Below are 19035 nucleotides of genomic sequence, written 5' to 3'. Positions count from 1 at the left end.
TCGCAAAGGCCTTGCACTCGTGCAAGAGCAAACTGGCATGTCTGCTGGTTGCGAGTCCGAACCCCTTTCCTTGCCCAAGCCGAAAGGCCAAAGGATAAAGATCCAGTAGTAACAGAGCCGTACGGAAAATTACGAGCTGGTTCTACAGCGGGACCGTCTGCGTTCTCTGATTTATGCTCTTGGCGCATGCCCCAACCAGTGCAACTATGTACATATGCATGCAGAAGCGTGGCACAGCATTTTGGATGGAGAAAGCTTTTAGTGTAGACAGCTACGTGGTATTCTCCATTTAAACCTCAATATATGATACCCTACTATACAATCTTAATCACGACTTTGGAAAAGTGTTGCTGTTTTTCTAACCTCTCGTATGCCTTAATCGCAACTTCCAGCTGGAATGTGACATCGTCAACAACTGGATCGATCTTCTTATAGTGGAAGAACTGGACCATGTCTTTGAACATGCTCCTCGTTCCCAGCAACACACCACGGTACACACAGATACGGTAGAGCGCGCTCATGGCATCAGGTGGGATCTCGTTGGCGGTCGAATCACCGATCATGCCCACCACCGTGATGACGCCATCCCTGCGAATCGCCTCGAGCGACTGCGGGAGCGTGGGCGCGCCCCCGATATCGACGACATGGTCCACGCCGCGCCCGCCGGGCGTCAGCGCCTTCGCCCGCGCGCCCCAGTCCGGCTGGCTCCGGTAGTTGAGAACGTGCCGCGCGCCTAGGGACCGCAGCCGGTCCGCCTTGGCATCGGAGCTGGTGGTGGCAATCACGACGGCGCCGGCGGCGATGGCGATCTGCAGCGCGGCGATGCTCACGCCGCCCGTGCCCTGCACGAGCACCCAGTCGCCGGCGCGCACCTCGCGGCCTCGCAGGCCCATGAGGGCGTTCCAGGCTGTGAGGCCTGAGCAGGTCAGTGTCGCGGCCGCCTCAAAAGACATGCTGAACGTTGATTCAGGCTCGGGCAGCGGGATGAGCACCGAGTAGTGGAACACCCCCAGCCGGCACAGCGTCCCCGGCGTCTGCTGGCCCAGGCCCGCCAGGATGTCTTCGAAGCCGGGCAGGGTGTCGTCTCCTAGGTGCGGTGCCAGGTGCGTCACGACGCGCGCGTCGGGCTGCAGGTTCGCGGTGCTGGGGACCGACGGCCCGACGGCGAGGACCACGCCGGAGCCGTCGCTGCCGGGCGTCACGTCGGGGGTTGCGGGGAGCGGGATGGAGGAGGATTTGCCCTTGGAAGGGAAGGTTAGCATTGGCTCTTGTGGGGTGTTTGCATACCTAAATGGACGGCGGCAGGAGCTTGTGTACAGAGGTGTACATTCTACATCACTTATTCATGCCTCGTTTGGACTTACCTTGGCAATGACCAGGTCCCGGTAGTTGAGCGACGCCGCGTGCATCCGGACGAGGACCTCTTCGGGCCCGAGTTGGACCGGCGGCGCCGCCGCGGCGTCGAAGTGAAGGGATGAAAGACCCCCTTGCACCGAGTCGAGCACCCAACGGCCCGAGGTCTCGAAAGAGCTTCCCATTTTCTTTTTTTCTCCCCGGTTCGAGTTGCTTCACGCTGGGTTGGTTTATTACTTATCACTACTACCAGCTCACCGCCCCTTATGTGCGTGAAGTGATATCTGATAGCGTGGGTGACGTATCTATATATAATATGATAGTTTCGTTTCGAGAAGACTTAAAAAGGCATGTGTGTCTGAGACTTGTATAGCGGTCGGTTGAGTTTCCTTGTTCATGAAAATGATGTGATGATGCCGTACATATCGTTTGTTTCTTCTATTTAAACAAAAGAAAAGAAAACCCCATCGGACACTATATTTATATACTACCATTCTTCTTCTTTTCGTCTCCATCCATTCCAGGTCGGACTTACAGGTGAAGAAAGGGTCTCCACCGGGAAGCACGGCGGTTATAGTGCTCCACTGAGCACGGTAGTTACTAGTAGATCGTGCAAGATTTTTCTGTTGCAGAAACTAGAAGGATAGACGAAGATATGGAGTGGGTATATCCCTTGGCCCGTGCCGGATCGAACCTAATGAGGTTGGGGGCCTTGCTTTTTCGTGCCCGTCAAACCGTCCCTTCTGCTAAGGTTTGGCCCGGCGGTAACGTTTAGACGTGCATGATCCTCGATATAGATATTCTGGGTTCGGCCGCAGGCCCGGTTCGTGATGAGTTTTTGCCGGGAGCAAAAGAAAGGTCTCTCTATCGGGACCAAATCTTTGTCAGGCTGTATTTGTATGTACACACGCATCCATTACTAAACGCCCTCGCCCTCGATCGGACTTTAATCCTTGGCTAGATTCGCGGATCCTATGGAAGATTCACCTCTCCAGACTCCATGCCACTGACCGTATCTATGATGACACGTGCGGAGTGGAAGACCATATCCTGGTTTAGTACCAGCTTCCAGAACGGGCTCCTAAACAGCGGTCTACCTAATAACCTATGCACATGCCTACATCATAACGTATATGCTGGGCGGTATATTTGGATATGAATTTCCGTTGGTTAGTGATGGTTGGTCCAGAGACACACCAACAACCTTATATAGCACTCGACTCACCGTTATTCACTCCTCAAAAGGGGGGAAACAAATGGCACGAAGAAAAAGAGGATCACACAGATCACCATTCCTATCTGAAGTGAAGGACAGGAAGATGCGATTCAGTGGAGAATAGGCTCCTTGTTCTTGCTGTATGCCAAACACTATGGGGGGCAAACTATTTTGATGCGAGACAAATAAGAGCGAGGACCAGAGTCCAACCTCTGAAACCCAAGGTGGTCAAGTAGTTGTCATTTAATTGACTCAAGTGTATCCAAAGTGTAGACGTCACCGTTTCATGTCCTTTTGACAAGCAGGGGTCGACTTCGCTTCTGTGGCCCCTACCCAGCGACATAGTGTGTCAAGAATAGGCTCAGTTCTTCGGTCGTTATTGAAGCGTATAGCAATGTAATATCCCGAGACTACGAAAGTGTTATAGATTGTAATATGAATTTATGTGGTTTTTTTATGTTGCTCTTAGTGCGAATATTCTTAATAATAATAAAACATAGGAACGTGCTCCTGCCTTTTTATACAGCATTGCCGTAGCCCTTTTGAAAGTCGTTGTTGTAGTTCTCCTTGGACCGGTTGACAAGCTCGACCTCGGACTCGCTGGCGGAGTCGCCGCCTCCCCGCGTGCGCTGGACCGAGACGACGGTGGTCTTGGTGATGCCGTCGCCGTTTTGGTTCTTCTTGTAGTAGCTGAGGCCGGGCCCCCGGCTGGCGCTGGCGAGCACCTGGGAGGCGTTGTGACTGTCGCCGCTGCGTGAGCGGATGTACTCGGTGCCGCGCTTCTTGAGGCGGCGGAACAGGCCCGCCATGCCCGGCATGCAGGCGCAGATGACGCCCACGTCGAGCTCGACCAGCGACCACACCGCCAGGGTCGCGTAGTCCATGGTCGGGTTGGTGCTGCGGGTCCAGCCGATGAGGGCCTGGAGGCGGACCACGCTGCAGATGGTGACGAAGAGGCCGACAAGGAAGGTGAAGATGATACCAACCTTCTTCTTCCATGACAAATCGAGCTTCATCCTAAAGGGGGGTTGAACGTCAGCCTGCCATTCATGGCTAGAGGGATCAAATATACTTACAGTTGCGGAATGGGCATGAAGAAGATGACAATGTCCAGGATGATGTTCAGTGCGGCGCAGGTGTACGTCTGCGCATCCATGTTGATACACTTGCCCGTCTTCTCGTTATCCCACCTCGTCCACGTGTAGTCGAAGGGCACGCAGTAAGTCAGGAGGGTGACAACGAACGCCACGCAGAAAAGGGCCATGACGATCATAAGTACGAATATCTGCTTGCGGAATTGACGATCCGGGAAGATCCTGAGGTAGAGGAGAAGAATCGAGATCTTGGTGAGAGTAGACTCGATGACGTAGGCGAACTCGGCGATGTAGAAGAGCTAATATTTTGCATCGCGGTCAGTCAAGTTCTGGTACATACACAAGCATGAGGGTTTGTGAGAGCATCCAGCAACTTACAATGAGCACAATGTTGATGTGCATTTCGTCGAGCGTCCACAGATCGGTACCGAGGCCAAATACGACCACTGTTGTGGTACATTAGCCTGCTTTCTCACATGCCTTGTCTCACTCGGGTAACATACTCAACTCAGCACCAATGGTCACTCCAGTGAGGACGACGAATGATGTCACAATAGCCCAGTCATCATATCCTAATAACATGCCGCCGAAATACGAAGAGCGGGCGAGTAGGCGCCCTGCCAGGAAAACTGTAGCGACGGCCCAAAGCGTCCACGCAACGGCCCGGATCATGGGCTGGATGTTCCGCGGCTCAACTCCGCATGTTTTCGTCAAAAGCCGTTCAGCACCTGTTTTGCAAATAATGAGTATAGGAGGTTCCCAGAACAGATTGAACGGGCAATGTAACTAACCCATCAGCTGGTGGGTTGTGCAGCTCGCCCTCATGCAGTCTCTAGAATCTGTGACGATGAAGTCGTTAACCTCGACACAGGACCTCGATCCGGCCTTGGCCTGGAAGCATTCGAACTGTTCGGCTGTCAGTATAGAGTATGGGGACTCTGCTTGCGGCAAGCAAACGGGGCAGCAGGTAGTGGATTCTACGTACGGCGCATTCTGGCAGTTGGTGCTCGATCGAATGGAGAACCGATACCAAACTAGCCGACTGTGTCGAATTCTGAGCGGCGACGAGGATGGTGAAGATGGCCAAGAGCCATAGGGCCAGCGTTGAAGAAAGCCGGGCCATGTTGGTGAGGAGTCCCTGAAGAGACTGGACAACAACGACTTACACAACCATACAAGACAACGGTGGTATGTATGTATAGCTAGCTGGTATAGATAACCGATCGCGAAGGGGGGCGGAGACGTTGGGGGTTATCAGTCTTTTATCTCCTTTTCGTACGAAAGCAAAGTGTGCCCAGTGCTTCTGCTGCAAGGCCATATGCCTTCTGGTATGCCGTTCGAAGCGAGGTGACATGCCGTGCTAAGGAAGAAGCAATGAAACCTGGATACGCAGGCTGTCCCCTCTTGCCTCCCCTTGAGGCGACGCTAATATCCAGTACAACCCATGCGAGGCCGAATTTGTTCTGCGGTTAATGAAGTCGGACGGGGCCGCCTACACCGGATCTAGCATTCAGCGTGTGGCCTGCAGGCCCTACACCACATTCTCGGGACCAGGTTCAGTTGGCGCGGTGGTCCACTATACGAACTGCCAGGGTTCCTGCCAGGGCCCCCCCGCAAGGCCATAACTCGGGGAGACCCAGGACAGGGCAGAGACAGGGGCGAGCCGCGAGCAAGTTCATCCCAGCTCCAGTCTTTTCTGCTGGGAGTTAGTGGAAGGGAGTTCCGGACCAGGGGTTTCCAAAGGACTATTGCCCGTATGGAGGTCGTCATTCCCGGGTTCCAGGAAAGGAAATGATGTGATGCCAATGGCAGGGTGAATGAGGGCGACATCCACACGAGCCAGAAGAAACCATAACACTGTCTGCTGGGTACAGTGCAGCAGCCAGGCACCAGGCAGCCCACTTGGTTAGCAGCAGCTAGTGTAGCCGGCCGTATACTTGCTACATAAATGGTTGAGGTTAGAATCGTGCCAGGGGCTCGTCGATGAAGCTGTGTTGACTGAAACATACATAAACGTCCCGTCCGCCTTAGCTTGAATTGCAGTTTGGTCGTTGAACGGGTAGATTCCCATCCACTCACTGTCGGTCGGGCCCGACCCCGCGGCCGAAGTGCATTTCAGCTACATGTAGCCACGAAGAAGCAAGCTAAAAGACCCCGTACTACCACTGGACAATGACGAGACCGGGCGCGCCGGCAGTTGGTGAGAATACAAGTAGCTAGAGGCATTGGCAATTTCGCTACTGGCCTTTTGGCGAAACGACTGTCCACCTTAGGCTAAAACGAGTGCTTTTCTCAGATCTGGTTTCCGGGATGGCTGGTTGAGTTGAGTTGAGTTCTAGCGGTTCTAGCGCGCGGGGCCAAGAATGGCTGATGAGCGAAGGAACCTCCCAGTTGGAACTGGTCACTGCGACGGCTGTGGAGCACCGTTGCATCTATCATCTTACGAAGCCACGATACCGCGGCGGCGCTGCCTGTTAGGCTAATATTGTCGTGTTATGGTCAATGCCCTTAAATTTTTATCGTATGTACGTAATAGACGTAGTAACGATATGTCAACCATGCTATGCGCTAATTGCCGGTTTGGTATGCTGTGCCTGCTGTGTCATAACATTGATCGACTGATCCAAGATACAATGTTGTATGCAATCAAGTCCCTACTTAATAAGGTAAGCTCGGTTCACTCCATGTAGCTCGCGGAGAGATTCAGTGGAGGCTTAGGCAGACACCACTTGCCCACCTGGGCAGAGCGCCCGTCTAGGCGCTGTGGTGAATCGAGCCTAATGTCTCCCTAAGCCTTGACTAATCGCTCGTACGACTGACTATCTTGCCCGTTCCGATGTCTAATGAAACAACGGTGCACCACGCTGCAAGCTGCATCAAACAACGGCTCTGAACCCCAATCCGTCTGCCACTCCAATTCTTGGTTCCGGCAAATGCGGCCTGGGGTCTAGACAAAATTTGCTTCGGATGACTTCGTCTTCGACCTTCTAGTCGGCCGCGGCCTGTCCAGATGTACGGAAAAGGGGTGCGAGCTGCATCCAGCAGTATCTCCGGGATGGGGTCATGGTATTTACAGCAGGTACTCCATCTCCAAACGCAGAAAAGTTCATCCCATATCCACTAGCCACCCGCTTGGGAATCTCAGCAAATCCTACTAGAGCGAGGGTCCCGGTAGGGTTATGCGTTGCCATGGCCCACGGCTTGGCCACCCAACGGGTCTACCGTCTATGCTACAGGGTCTAGTCCAGTGCCTCCTGAAAAAGAGGGATAACACTGAACAGTTCGTGACGGTTCGCTGGCTCGACATTTCCATGGAATATGCCATGGTGGCAGAGCGGAGTCTGCATGGGTCGATAGCCCAAACCGCCTCCGCACTTGGTCCGCCGAATATGAGACGTCGGCCATTCTTCCACTCTATGACAGGCCTTCACGTGTCCGATGTAGACTTGTCGACATCGTGGCCCGGTCTGGATGGTACGTTGAAACGAGGACCCCCAGTCTGATTTAAGTCTTGCCATGACTCGGATCGTATACATCTCGAACCCTTCCCATCCTTCCACTCTCCCGCTGTCTCTGGTTACATTCAAACCTTTGCAAGCGACTGCCGATTTTCTTTACTCTCGCTTCTCTAATACCAAGCTTTCCTAATACACATTCGTCATGGCGGACCAGAAGACCGAGGACTTCCGTGTCATCTTGGTCGGCGGTGGCCCGGTGGCGTTAACCGCCGCGCATGCACTCTCCAAGGCCGGGATCGACTATGTCATCCTAGAGCGCCGAGACCAGCTCGACGTCGACTCTGGTGCTTCCGTCGCTGTCTGGCCTCACAATGTCCGCCTCTTGGACCAGCTCGGCATGCTGGAAGAGGCTGACCGCACATACATGCCCGTCCTCTACAAGCGTAATCTGCGGAGGGATGGTTCTATACTATCGAAGAGCAACATGTTTGAAGCCATGCAGATCAAGTAGGTGCTCTCGCTTAGCCTATATCCTTGACAGCCGATCCACTAACGCCTCAATAGTCACGGCCACCCTTGGATGTGCTTTCACCGCGCCAAGCTCATGAACATGCTGTGCAACAATCTTCCGGACCCATCCAAGGTGCTGCTCAACAAGGAAGTCGTCTCCATCGAGACCACGCCGACCGGCGTGACGGTGTCGTGCGCCGATAAGAGCACCTACACGGCGTCCATGGTCATCGGCGCCGACGGCGTGCGCAGCACCGTGCGCCGGTTGATGAACGAGGAGGCCGCCAAGCAGCCTGACGAGCCCTTCGTCTCGAGCTACAAGGGCCTGTACGGCTACGCCTCGCGGTCGCCCGAGCTGGACGCGGCCACGTGCTACGAGACGCACAGCGGCCGCATGACGATCCAGCTGATCGTGGCCGAGCAGCAGCAGCACTTCCTGGTGTACGAGCGCCTGGACAAGCCGACGGCGGACCGGGGCCCCCGCTTCTCGGACGAGGATAAGGACGCGCTGGCGGCCAAGTACGCCGACGTCAAGTTCCCCGGCCGCGAGCCCGGCCAGTGGGTCACCTTCGCCGACGTCTGGGCCAACCGCCAGTGGAGCATGCTGAGCAACATCGAGGAGGGCGTCGTCAAGCAGTGGCACCAGGGCCGCTGCGTGCTCGTCGGCGACGCCGCGCACAAGATGACGCCCAACACGGGCTTCGGCATGAACAGCGGCCTGCAGGGCGTCGCCCACCTGGTGAACCGCCTACACACGCTGCTCCAGACCAACCCGAGCCCCGACGGCGAGGCCATGACCAAGGTCTTCGCCGAGTACCAGGCCGCACTAGAGAAGAACTCCAAGACCACGGTCGACATGGCGGGGCTCTACACCCGCCTCGTCGCCTGGGATAACCCCGTCTGGAAGTTCCTCGACCAGTACTTCCTGCCCTACGTCAACGGCGACGTCACGTCGCTCAACTTGCTTATGTCACCCATCGTGCAGAAGGGCGTCCCGCTCGACTTCCTCCAGGAGAATGCCTTCAAGACTGGCAAGTACTCGTACCACACTGGCCAATCTACCGTCAAAGTCGCTTAAGTAAGGTTATCTATTACCCTGGGGGTAAAAGGAGTGGAAAACAAAAGTGGAAGGGCGGATGGTGTAATGAGGTCGGGGAGGGAGGAGGTGCATGATGTCATGCAACACTTCACTTCATGTTATCAGTGTCGGTTTCTTTTTTGTTTGGCTGTCTGCAAGAATACCCTGTTCGTTTTATAGATATCCCTCGGTTTAAGCCCATGATGGAGTATTTTGGTAGCTAGTCAAGTCACCTAGCAATAACGGCGTGCGTCAATTACTACTTAACTTATTATAATGCCTCTTTGCCCCAGCTTCGAGTGACATCCTATGCATTGGGCTTCAGTTCTAATGAAGAGCCTAGTGTTTGCTGCCAACCAGGAGACCTATAACTTGATCTGGAAACTGCGCTGCGTATTATTATCAACAGAAACTGCGTTGTCCGTGAACAAGTTTATTCCTCCTAATGCTAACCAGGGTTTGAAGATTGAGCGAGCGAGCGTTGCTTTCCTTCCGGTGTGTTACATGTACTTACTTGAGAAAGACAACAGAGAAAGGCGTTAGAGAAAGCCACTGCGATTACCACCACCCCGCCAATATTACTACTACGGCAGCGGCAAGCAACTTGGGTAAACTCTTCTGTTCCTTTCTTGTGCAATTATCCAATAACCCCTTCATGTCAGAAATCCCAACTGCTGCAAAAGGGGGAGGGGCCCGTTTCTTGTTAGCCATGTATCGTACGACTGATTGCTGCTGTGCCACTGCCGTTGGCTACATAGGTAAGGTTAAATCCTGCAGTACCATAGGGGGGTTGCCTGATGGAGTGGCATGACCACCGCCCGGACCGAATGGATTCAGCGGATCGTCGCCTTCATTTTCAACTCGGAGCCGACGCGGATCGGCGGGTGACATTGGATGACCGGGCCAATTCATGGTCATGGCGCGCCGTTGGCTGCTTCGGCTCGCCTCTCTCCAGTTTTTAAGCGCGTGTTTGGGAAGACGGATGTAGTATCTAGGTAGTGTAGTAGTAGTAGTAGTAGTAGTAGTAGTAGTAGAAGAAGAAGAAGAAGAAGAAGAAGAAGAAGAAGAAGAAGAAGAAGAAGAAGAAGAAGAAGAAGAAGAAGAAGAAGAAGAAGAAGAAGAAGAATAATAGTAATAGTAATAATAGTAGTAATAATAGTAATAGTAGTAGTAATAATTATAATAATAGTAATAGTAATAATAGTAGTAATAGTATAGTAGTAGTTCTTATTATTATCGTTCCGTTTTAACCTTTTAGGGGTGGTAAAGCCTCTCCAGCCTCTCGAAGGGTATGGAACGTGCCTCCTGGCTACCCACCAATCTTATGTATGTAATAGTACTCTTACAAGTGATTCCAGGGGGCCAGATATCTATCTTATATATCTCTTAGCTCACTAAAATGACCTTGGCTCGCTCTATTTCGAGACCACAGCCTAGACAGAAAGTGCTAAATATGGTTGTAATATACAATATGCAGCCAAATAGGGGAGGGTGCCTCCCTTGATGTATCAATCAGTCCCTAGTGTTGGCAAACTGGATGACCCTTTGGAGGTAGTTCACGACAATGGCAGCCTTGAAGGCTACATAATTATCTACCAGGGATGTTGCCGACGTTAGCTTACACTTCTTGGCATGAGATTCATCGAGTTAGTCATGTAATGTGAAAATTTGGGGATGAATGTCACAGTGAAAAGACATGAACCCCCTTCCACGGCGTGACCCACGAGAGCGCCTGTTACTCAAAGTAGACATGATTCTAACTCTGATGAATTTGCTCTGGTTTTACACGATCCTACACTAGCTATATGCAGTAGACAATGCACCCTCCGGTTTGAAAGAGACTGCTGCTGCCCATACTCGGAGCCAAGCCCTTGAATTATCTCACCAAATCATGGGGCGATCGGAACTCATGTGCTATACCAAAGCCATGGCGTCTTCATTATCATTTGGCGCTATGACGACCCGCCTCCCCATGAAAACCACCTCGGCCTTGCTTTCTCTGGTTGTTGGGTGTCAGATGACGGCGGAGCAGCCTTGCCTGTTTCTGACGCGGGCTTACTACCGCCAGCCTCAGGACTTGCAGAACTGCTCGGCGAAGATTGCCGCTTCAGCGCAGCGATGTTGTCGCTCAGAATGGCAAGTTCGGCATCTATGCGAAGCATCTTATCTACGAGAATCTTCTCGTATTCTTGATCCGATATTTGCCTCATGGGACTCCATTTGGATGCCATGATGCTCTTCTTCTCCTTGGGCACCGTGCTCTGGAGTTTTTGAGACATGTAGGTGGCACCACCAGCCAGAGTGGAAAAGAACAGGATACCTGGTAAGATATTCCTAGGACCTCCTAGAATAGAGTATGAGATTGGAGAGTCGGGTAAAGGGGTACCAACCAAACTTACGAGCCATGCCTCCTATCATACCGGACACTCCACCAGCAGCTGCACCTGCCTTAACCTTGTCCGCTGAAGTCAGGTACTCTTCACCTCCCCAGGCATGCCAAAGAAGACTCCTGGAAGCTTGGGGGTGTTAGGACGGGGCGACATCTTGATGGCTTGGGATGTTGGTTGCTTGCTTACCCATAAAGCTGGATCCCAGGGCAAACCACTGGATACCGGCCACCAGCGCGAAAAGACCTGGCGGGGCTGCGCGCATGATACCTGAGCCGGCTCCGAAGGCAGCGCCCATGACACCCGTTAAGGCACCGGTCTGTAGTGACTTGGCACCGATCTCGAAGAGCTCATCTCGGGTGGGCATTTCATCCCCCGTGGGGTTGGGGGGCTGCTGGCCCGAGGATGGAGCTGCTGGAGACATGATAGGAATATAGGGGAAACTAGTTGATTTGTATAAGACAAGTTATAGCCAATGGTGATACAAGAAAGAACAGCTTCAGCAAAACTAGAGCCCGCCCCTCGAGGGTCAAAAGTTTGGTCTTCTCAATGCAGCCCCCAACACTTGGAGAACCAAGGCTCGAACGCCAATAAACGAAGGGAAGGCTGCAGGTACGGTTCGAGATCCAATAAGAGACAGGCTATCTGCGTGACTACCACGGCGTACAAGGCAGATGCAAGATGAAGGGTGAGGTTGAAAAGCTCATAATGGAATTGGTGCTTGGCATCGCCGGTGGGTGAGGTTCTCCGGTAGACCCCTGCACGAGCCACCTACTAGAGCTGAAGCTTGAAGGCGCTACGCCCAATGAGCTTAATGAACCCCACCTCCGTTCTCAACGGAGAAAGTACTGGGATACATCGAAAACCTAAGGGTCTACGGGAAACCACCAAGAAGTGGGAGGTTGTGTGCGGCCACTGTCTTATGGTTTTCAGGGCACCATGATGTGATAAAAACTCTGCGAGCCGGCAGCCTATGTACCTAGGGCTTACCTGATACTTAGTGTCAAGCGACGGGAACCCCCAAGAAGGGCATGTGCGACTACCTAATGTCCCAAGATGAACAGCAATTTTGATTTGATATTATCATCAGAAATCCTTAGTTCACAGCGAGACTCGTGTTGCTTCTCTCAGCTTCCTAATCTTTTCTTTCTTTATTAATTTTTACCATAGCAGGCAGAACCGGAGAGGGGTATAAATAGGCTGTATAGAGTGTTAGCTGGCCGGCTGTACATAATAAATAGACCAACATGAATGTAATGTAACATGAACCTACCTGGCCATGAACACAGACGTAACGGGACTGATGACGCGGATTGTGTCTTCCAGCAGTTCTCTAATCGATTGTTACAGTGCGTTACCTGCCTAACTTTTTTCTGCGCGGTGAATCGCGGGGTTCCAATTGGCTCATAATTGCTGGATTTCTGTAATTTTTTGGACAGACCCACCAAAGGCAAACCACACCAAACCAAATCCCAATTCAAGTCGGAGTCCAGGCCATCTATCTCCATTCCCTGGTCACAAATCGTACATTAGGGAAGAAAAAAAGCCTCTTGAACGACGACATCGAACAAGACAAACCCTCCACACATCTCTTCTGACCATACAACCCCGCAACTACTCTCACGACTACCAAAAAAAACAACGCGCTGCGATTCGTGATATCGTCGCGCGTCTTTTCTTAACAACCGCAATCATGGGTACGTAGCCTCACCTGTATTCCCCTCCCCACTGCCCTCTGCCCTCTGCCCTCTGCCTGGCGCATCTCTCCTGTCGCCCTCTCCCGAGGATGCCTGTCGTCGCCGACTGCCGATACCACGCCACCAACCCCCTCAGCATGTCGGCGACTCGCTATGTGCTGTCGGCGATCGAGCATTTGCACACTCTACCAACTACCCCAATCCTCTGTCGCTTGCGTCTCCTTGCACTGGCAGAGACAAGAGCGGGACCGGCCTTTATTGTTTGCGTGCACTGAGATCCCCACCCCGTCAATTTTTCGGATGAAAAACGCTGTCTATGATCATTGCTAACATGTTTTTCCTGCAGCTCCCAAGAAGAAGGAGCAACAGAAGATGTCCCTCGGGGCCTTCTTGAATGAAGACAGTACGTCGAGATCCTCTCCACCCCTCCATACACCACCCATCGCCGATTTACGTTGGGATGCACTCTACGGTCGATTCGACACTACGAATACACACTGGCACACTCGATGATAAACCGGGAATCAATTACTGACATGGTGTACAGAATATGGTGGCTCATGGGCTGATGAAGTGGAGGACTCTTTCGGTAAGCTACCAATCACTGACCGTATATCACATGAATATTTGTTGCTAACTTCCATTTCAGGCTCTCAACCTCTGCCTGCCCCCGCTCGCGCAGGTTACTCTGGCTATGGCAGCACCAGCAGCTATGCCGACCGTGGTATGTAACTAATTACGAGTTTTCTATATCGCCGTCAACTGTCAACTAATCATCTTTTTTCTTAAACAGGCTTTTCTGTTCGCGAGCGCGACTCGTACCCCACGGAACTTCCCACTAAGCCGCCGTACACTGCTCACTTGGGCAACCTCTCGTACGAGGCTACGAACGAGACAGTCACCGAGTTCTTTGAGGGATGCGATTTGAGCAGCGTCCGCATTATTGAGGACAGGGAACTCATGCGCCCCAAGGGTTTCGCCTACGCTGAATTCAAGGACGTCGAGGGCCTCAAGAAGGCTTTGACACTGGATGGCGAGTCCTTCCAGGGACGCAACATCCGAATCAAGATTGCCGATCCTCGTAAGTATTTTCCCCTTCACTAACAGGACCTGTTCACATATGCTAATGCGACTGCAGCCAAGAACAGTGATCGGATGGGCGGCGGTGGCGAGGCTCGGGATCTCTCAAGCTGGGAGCGCAAAGGACCTCTGGCTGATATCCCCGGCCGCAGCAACGAGCGACGTAACGATTTTGGCGAGGCGCGCGAGCGTCGTGGGCCTCCCCCGAGATGCTGGCTTTGCTGACGAGGCCAAGCCCAGCCGTGATTTCTCCAACCTTAGCTGGGAGCGGAGGGGCCCCCTTTCGCCTCTGCCCCAAGCGGAGCGCTCCGAGTCACGCGGAAGCAGCCGTGCCCGTACGACTGACGTCAACCGCACCGAATCTCTCAACAAGGAGCGCCGCGCCTCTCCTGCTACCTGGGGCGAGGGCCGCACTGCCGAGGGCTCGCGACCTCCCCGTGGCGAGTTCCGCGAGAGACCCGAGCGTCCTGATCGCCCGGAGCGCACACCTACTGCTGCTGAGCTCGACAACCAGTGGCGCACCCATATGAAACCTGACCACAAGTCTCCTGAGCAATCCCAACATGGATCCGAGGCACCATCCTCGCCGGCTGGACCGGCTGCTGCACCGGCAGGTCGGCCAAAGCTCAACCTTGCGAAGCGCACAGTCTCTGAGGCTCCTGGTGTGACATCGCCCCCGCTTGCCTCTGCTTCAGATCCCAAGGCGAACCCATTCGGCGCCGCTCGTCCTATTGATACGGCTGCGAAGGAACGTGAAATTGCTGAGAAGAAGGAGCAAGCCGCGAAAGAGCGCAAAGAGGCTGATGAGAAGGCCAAGGAGGAACGCCGTCTTGCAAAGGAGGCTGCTGCTAAGGAGGCTGCCGAGAAGGCCGCTGCTGCAGAGGCTGAGAAGGAGGCTGCTCCCGCCGCCGAAAAAGCTGATGCTGAGGCAACCGAGGCAACCGAGGAACCAAATGATGCACAGAATGGAACTGCTGGTGAACAGGCAGCACCCGCAAAACCCAGGGAGCAGGCTCCGGCGCCCAAGGCGAGAGGCACAGAAGGTGGTAGTTGGCGATCCGCACCAGGCGAGGCACGTGGAGGCCGAGGTGGTGGTTACCAGAACGCTCCTCGAGGACGTGGTGAGACGCGTGGAGGACGTGGAGGTGGCCGCGGCCGAGGTGGTTATGGCGAGCCCAGAGGCCCCCGCTCCAATGGCGGTTCCCAGAGTGGACAACAGTCTGTCCCAGCAACTCCCATTACCGAGGACGCCCCGGCTGCTCCTCAGGACCCTGAGGGCTGGACTACTGTCCCGGCGAAGGGTCGCCGTGGTCCGACACGAGTTTAAGATGATGATTAACGATTGGCCCTGCGATGGTTGTTGGCGGTCGGCGTAGCCTCTTTCACCATGTACAAAAGTTCAGGTCTTTTTTTTTTGCGCAGGTCCTCAACAAAAGGGTCCGGGTGGCTTTTCTGGGGCGCTCTCATGATAGAGGACACCGTACCACTCTGGTCTGGTGACGGAATACTGAACACTTACTACTACTACTGCTTCGCTCTGCTAGTCGCATATCATCACCACTGGTTCTCTCCCGACTCTCCTTGTTTCTTCGGACTTTCTCCCATCTCCACTCTCGCGTTACGACGACGCTCTTCACGTACGACTTCCACGATTCATGGTCATGTCATTACGCCTTCTGACGCTGCTGGGGTATAATGATGTGTGTGCAACAGCATTGCGGTCATGTTGTTGGGGGAAAGTACATTCTCTTTTATGGTTCGCCCTCCATGTTTGAGGTTGGTGGGCGTTCTACTTGGCATGCAAGGTCTCTTTTTTCATCCATGACATATTACCGATGATACCGCTTGTTCTCTCCATCTTTTCTTCGGTCTGCTGTTCTTCATGTGTTTTCTCTCTCTCCCTGTTCGAGCACGCTTCCCAGGCAGTGAGCGAGTGCGTGCGGCGGTGCTTGGCATACAACACAGCCGGGAAACATGAACAGGGAAAGGCGATATGGTATAGAAATCTACGGATGGCGAACAAAAATCGGGGGACAGCTACAAAGTGGCAATAGTAATAGTAGATGAAACCAGGAATGAAAAAGTTCTAAAAATTATATCCTCTTGACTTCTTGTATACATGTGATTTCCATACGAAGCTGGAGCGAGGCCAGACAGGCAGTAGTAACGTTGTAGTATAGTAGGTGTGGCAATAACAATAGACACAGCGGTACATAAATGAGAAATATTTTCAAATGTGTATTCTCGTGACGTATTCTTCGTGGCACACTACGATATAAATAGAAGGTACATGCAATATCAGTATTGTCCTTACTTCTTAAACACAGTAGCCCCAAGTCTCTCGATCTCTCTCCCTTCAACGGTAGTCTTCCCAGCCGCCTCGAGCAACCGGACCCAGGCCTCGGCATCGCGGATCTTGACGGCCTCCTCGGCTGCTTTGACGCGCATGCCGCACTTCTCGTACATGGTGATGACGGCGCCCTGCTCCAGGTTGGTGCACTTCGGGATAAATACGGCCGCGAGACGCTGGTTGCCGGCTTGCAGGGTCTGGTTGAAGAAGGGTTCCCACCCGATAGGGCTCTTCCGGCTCTTGGATATCTCCTCGACTTCGTTCCAGTCTCTCTTGGCTACAAGGGCTCGAAGCCTAGACGAAGTTTGGGTCAGCAAACCGCATTCTTCAAAACTTTTACGTATCCGAATCAATCACACAATAAAGAAAAAACGTACCGAATCCACCAGGCCACCTTCTCAGGCACCTTGAATTCACTCTGAATCTTCTTGGCCTTGTTGTGGTACCCCAGGCGGATGAGCTTGAAGAGCGTCTCGTTGACGCTGAGCCCGGTGAAAGTATCCGCGAAATCGCGATCAAAGGTCTCCTGCATGCGCAGCAGCGTCGCGGCCTCCTTGAGGGCCCCGAGCTCGAACGTGTTCTCCCGCGAGTCGGACATGAGCTTGGCCGCGAGGGCCAGCTTGTCGCCCGCTGTGCGCGCGTCGGGCTGGCGCAGCGCCTCGCGCACGAACACGCCGGCACCATCCACGCGGCGGTCGTCCTGGTAGTACAGGTCCTTGAGCAAGGCGTTGTCGCCTTCGAGCGCCGCGGACGACTCGACAAGGGCCGTGGCGGCGGGGCGCGCATTGATGACCCGGAAGAACGAAGCCAGCGGGAGCTTCTTCTTGAGGTGCAGGAGGACGAAAAACATCAGATCGGAATCACCGCTCTCGATGGCTTTGTCTAATGCGATCTCGTCCTCTTCCATGCTAAGGAGAAGCGGCACCTGGCGGCCAGCCCGCGGTTCATGGTTCAGTAGTTCTGTAGCAAGACGGCCCCGACCTTCATCATAAGCTGCATGGGCAATGGCCTCGAAAGAAATGCCAGGCTTGCCGGCCAGCTTCTCAACCACCATCCGGCAGATTGAATCATCGTCTTCGGAGCCCATGCGTACTTTCGCTGATGCCCAGTGCACGTATATCCGATCGGTGGGCAAGCGTAGATAGCCAGCAACCCTTAGCGCAAGAAGATATTCGTGTCGGTTAATCAGTCTCTGAATTAGTCCTTCCGGGGTCAAACGTTGATATTGCTCGTATGACAATGGTAATCCAATTTCATAGTAGCGTACGGCGTTCAGTACTCTCAAAGTCTCGCACATATCGACAAAGTCATCGCTGTTGTAGATATCAAGCACGGACTTGCCGAAAGAAGCAGCCTTGAGAAGCTGTTTTTGCCAGTGGATGTTAAATTCTTGCCCTGCGGCAGCAACGCATGTATCCACTGCCTCGACAAGATTACCTCTGATAAGCTGTATGTCATCATCGGCTTTGGGTGATTGGTTCTCAAGTTGTTCTACTGCATCCAACAATATCGAGGCGGGCGATTCTGTTCCGAAGCGGAAAACCTCCTCGCTTGTATCAGGGACTCTTTGAATGAAATCGCAGACGTCGTTGGTAATCAGACGAACACCATCATGATCTTTACGCTGTTAGTCCGGAGAATGGGAAATCGGCAAGAAAACACGCCAACTCACCAGGTATTACGTGTACTCTGCCATCATAGAAATACTGCGCAACAGCCTCTCGGGGGCCAACCACGTTGACCTCGTCATCCCAAGCTATCACAACTGCGTCATTACCGCACCACTGCAAATACTTTGGAGGGATCTTGGATCTAGAGTTGTGCTCGCTCAGGCGGTTCTGGAAGTCGGCGGTAATGACGTGAGCCCTGCCATCTGCGGCATAGAGGGCAGTGAACTTGCCGTTAGGCGAAACACTGATGTGTGTAAAGGGCCCTATGTCCAGGAACCTGTCTTCGCACTCGGTAGCATCAACCACATAAATCGTCTGTCCGATACTTAGGAGGACCTCCACAGACCGCGACAGTGTAAAGCTTGGCGAGATAATCGTCCAGGCGTGGACTTCACCTTCTGGAGGCGAGGCCAACTGCTTTGGCCGCGGCTCGTCGTAGGATGAGACAGATATGAGCGAATTGTTGGATAGTAACGCGACCATCCCAGTATCGTAGAATTTGCATGATTGGACCCCGAAGTCTTCGGCCACCTGGCCTAGAGAAAACTGGGTGAAATCCCCCTGCAGGTCGAGATAGCAGCGAACGGTGCCATCATAGCTCACGACGAGGAGTTTCTCGTCTTCAGACCAGCCGAGACCCTTGATGGAGCCCTTGTCCCACGCGATGCTTTTTAGAAGCTTGCCGGCGCAGCTGTAGATGTCTATGCTCGGCTTAGACTTGGCTGCGCGGAAAGCTTGCAGCTTTTGTTCATCTCGATAGATAGCTATATAAATATCAGTAAATGATGGCTTAGTATACACCGGAGAGGTAGCGGGACAAGCATCAAGGGATTTTGCAGTGCTATCGCGTATCGGCGTTGGCAGCAGTTGGAGGCGACGGATCCTGGGACCGTGCCCCAAGAACAAGTGGTGGACAACCCAAGCAGACAAAATAATAATGAAGAGCTACGAATTCATTAAGAAGACTTTCGAAGCTTGACTTACCGATGGCGCCGCCATAAGGAGCTCCCGCGACGACGTAATTGTCGAGATCCAGATCCTGGTCAAAGACGGCCGTGTACAGCTGCGTCTTGCGATAGAAGCGGTCTCCGACCTTCTCCCATCCTGCCGTCGGATGAACTGCTTCCATCTTTCTGCCGTCA

At 53.3% G+C, this 19035-nt stretch overlaps 6 protein-coding genes across 6 annotated transcripts; 2 read left to right on the top strand and 4 right to left on the bottom strand.

Moving 5' to 3' along the window:
* Positions 1-314: 314 nt before the first annotated feature.
* Positions 315-1538, bottom strand: PG994_003672 (zinc-binding alcohol dehydrogenase-like protein; the record flags this gene model as incomplete). The annotated part of the gene is made up of 2 exons (XM_066855081.1): positions 315-1241; positions 1365-1538. 2 exons carry the CDS (start codon positions 1536-1538, stop codon positions 315-317), a joined length of 1101 nt encoding a protein of 366 aa, XP_066719359.1.
* Positions 1539-3087: 1549 nt separating this feature from the next.
* On the bottom strand, positions 3088-4786 carry PG994_003671 (CFEM domain-containing protein; the record flags this gene model as incomplete). The annotated part of the gene is made up of 6 exons (XM_066855080.1): positions 3088-3586; positions 3646-3962; positions 4042-4109; positions 4167-4391; positions 4455-4569; positions 4649-4786. 6 exons carry the CDS (start codon positions 4784-4786, stop codon positions 3088-3090), a joined length of 1362 nt encoding a protein of 453 aa, XP_066719358.1.
* A 2537-nt stretch (positions 4787-7323) lies between these two features.
* Positions 7324-8709, top strand: PG994_003670 (uncharacterized protein; the record flags this gene model as incomplete). Its single annotated transcript, XM_066855079.1, has 2 exons — positions 7324-7628; positions 7686-8709. 2 exons carry the CDS (start codon positions 7324-7326, stop codon positions 8707-8709), a joined length of 1329 nt encoding a protein of 442 aa, XP_066719357.1.
* A 1952-nt stretch (positions 8710-10661) lies between these two features.
* Positions 10662-11520, bottom strand: PG994_003669 (uncharacterized protein; the record flags this gene model as incomplete). The annotated part of the gene is made up of 3 exons (XM_066855078.1): positions 10662-11053; positions 11109-11225; positions 11286-11520. The coding sequence occupies 3 exons, from the start codon at positions 11518-11520 to the stop codon at positions 10662-10664; spliced, it is 744 nt and encodes a 247-aa protein (XP_066719356.1).
* Positions 11521-12789: 1269 nt separating this feature from the next.
* On the top strand, positions 12790-15200 carry PG994_003668 (uncharacterized protein; the record flags this gene model as incomplete). Its single annotated transcript, XM_066855077.1, has 6 exons — positions 12790-12793; positions 13140-13196; positions 13341-13382; positions 13443-13517; positions 13587-13874; positions 13942-15200. 6 exons carry the CDS (start codon positions 12790-12792, stop codon positions 15198-15200), a joined length of 1725 nt encoding a protein of 574 aa, XP_066719355.1.
* Positions 15201-16183: 983 nt separating this feature from the next.
* PG994_003667 (uncharacterized protein) lies at positions 16184-19022 on the bottom strand (the record flags this gene model as incomplete). The annotated part of the gene is made up of 4 exons (XM_066855076.1): positions 16184-16517; positions 16601-17840; positions 17896-18657; positions 18878-19022. The coding sequence occupies 4 exons, from the start codon at positions 19020-19022 to the stop codon at positions 16184-16186; spliced, it is 2481 nt and encodes an 826-aa protein (XP_066719354.1).
* Positions 19023-19035: the final 13 nt, after the last annotated feature.

Source organism: Apiospora phragmitis (assembly GCF_038363925.1).
Source record: "Apiospora phragmitis strain CBS 135458 chromosome Unknown utg000004l:1.0-3135199.0:1.0-3139288.0, whole genome shotgun sequence".
Taxonomy (NCBI): domain Eukaryota; kingdom Fungi; phylum Ascomycota; class Sordariomycetes; order Amphisphaeriales; family Apiosporaceae; genus Apiospora; species Apiospora phragmitis.
The sequence above is the reverse complement of the archived record's forward strand: the minus strand, read 5'-3'. Positions and strand labels throughout refer to the sequence as shown.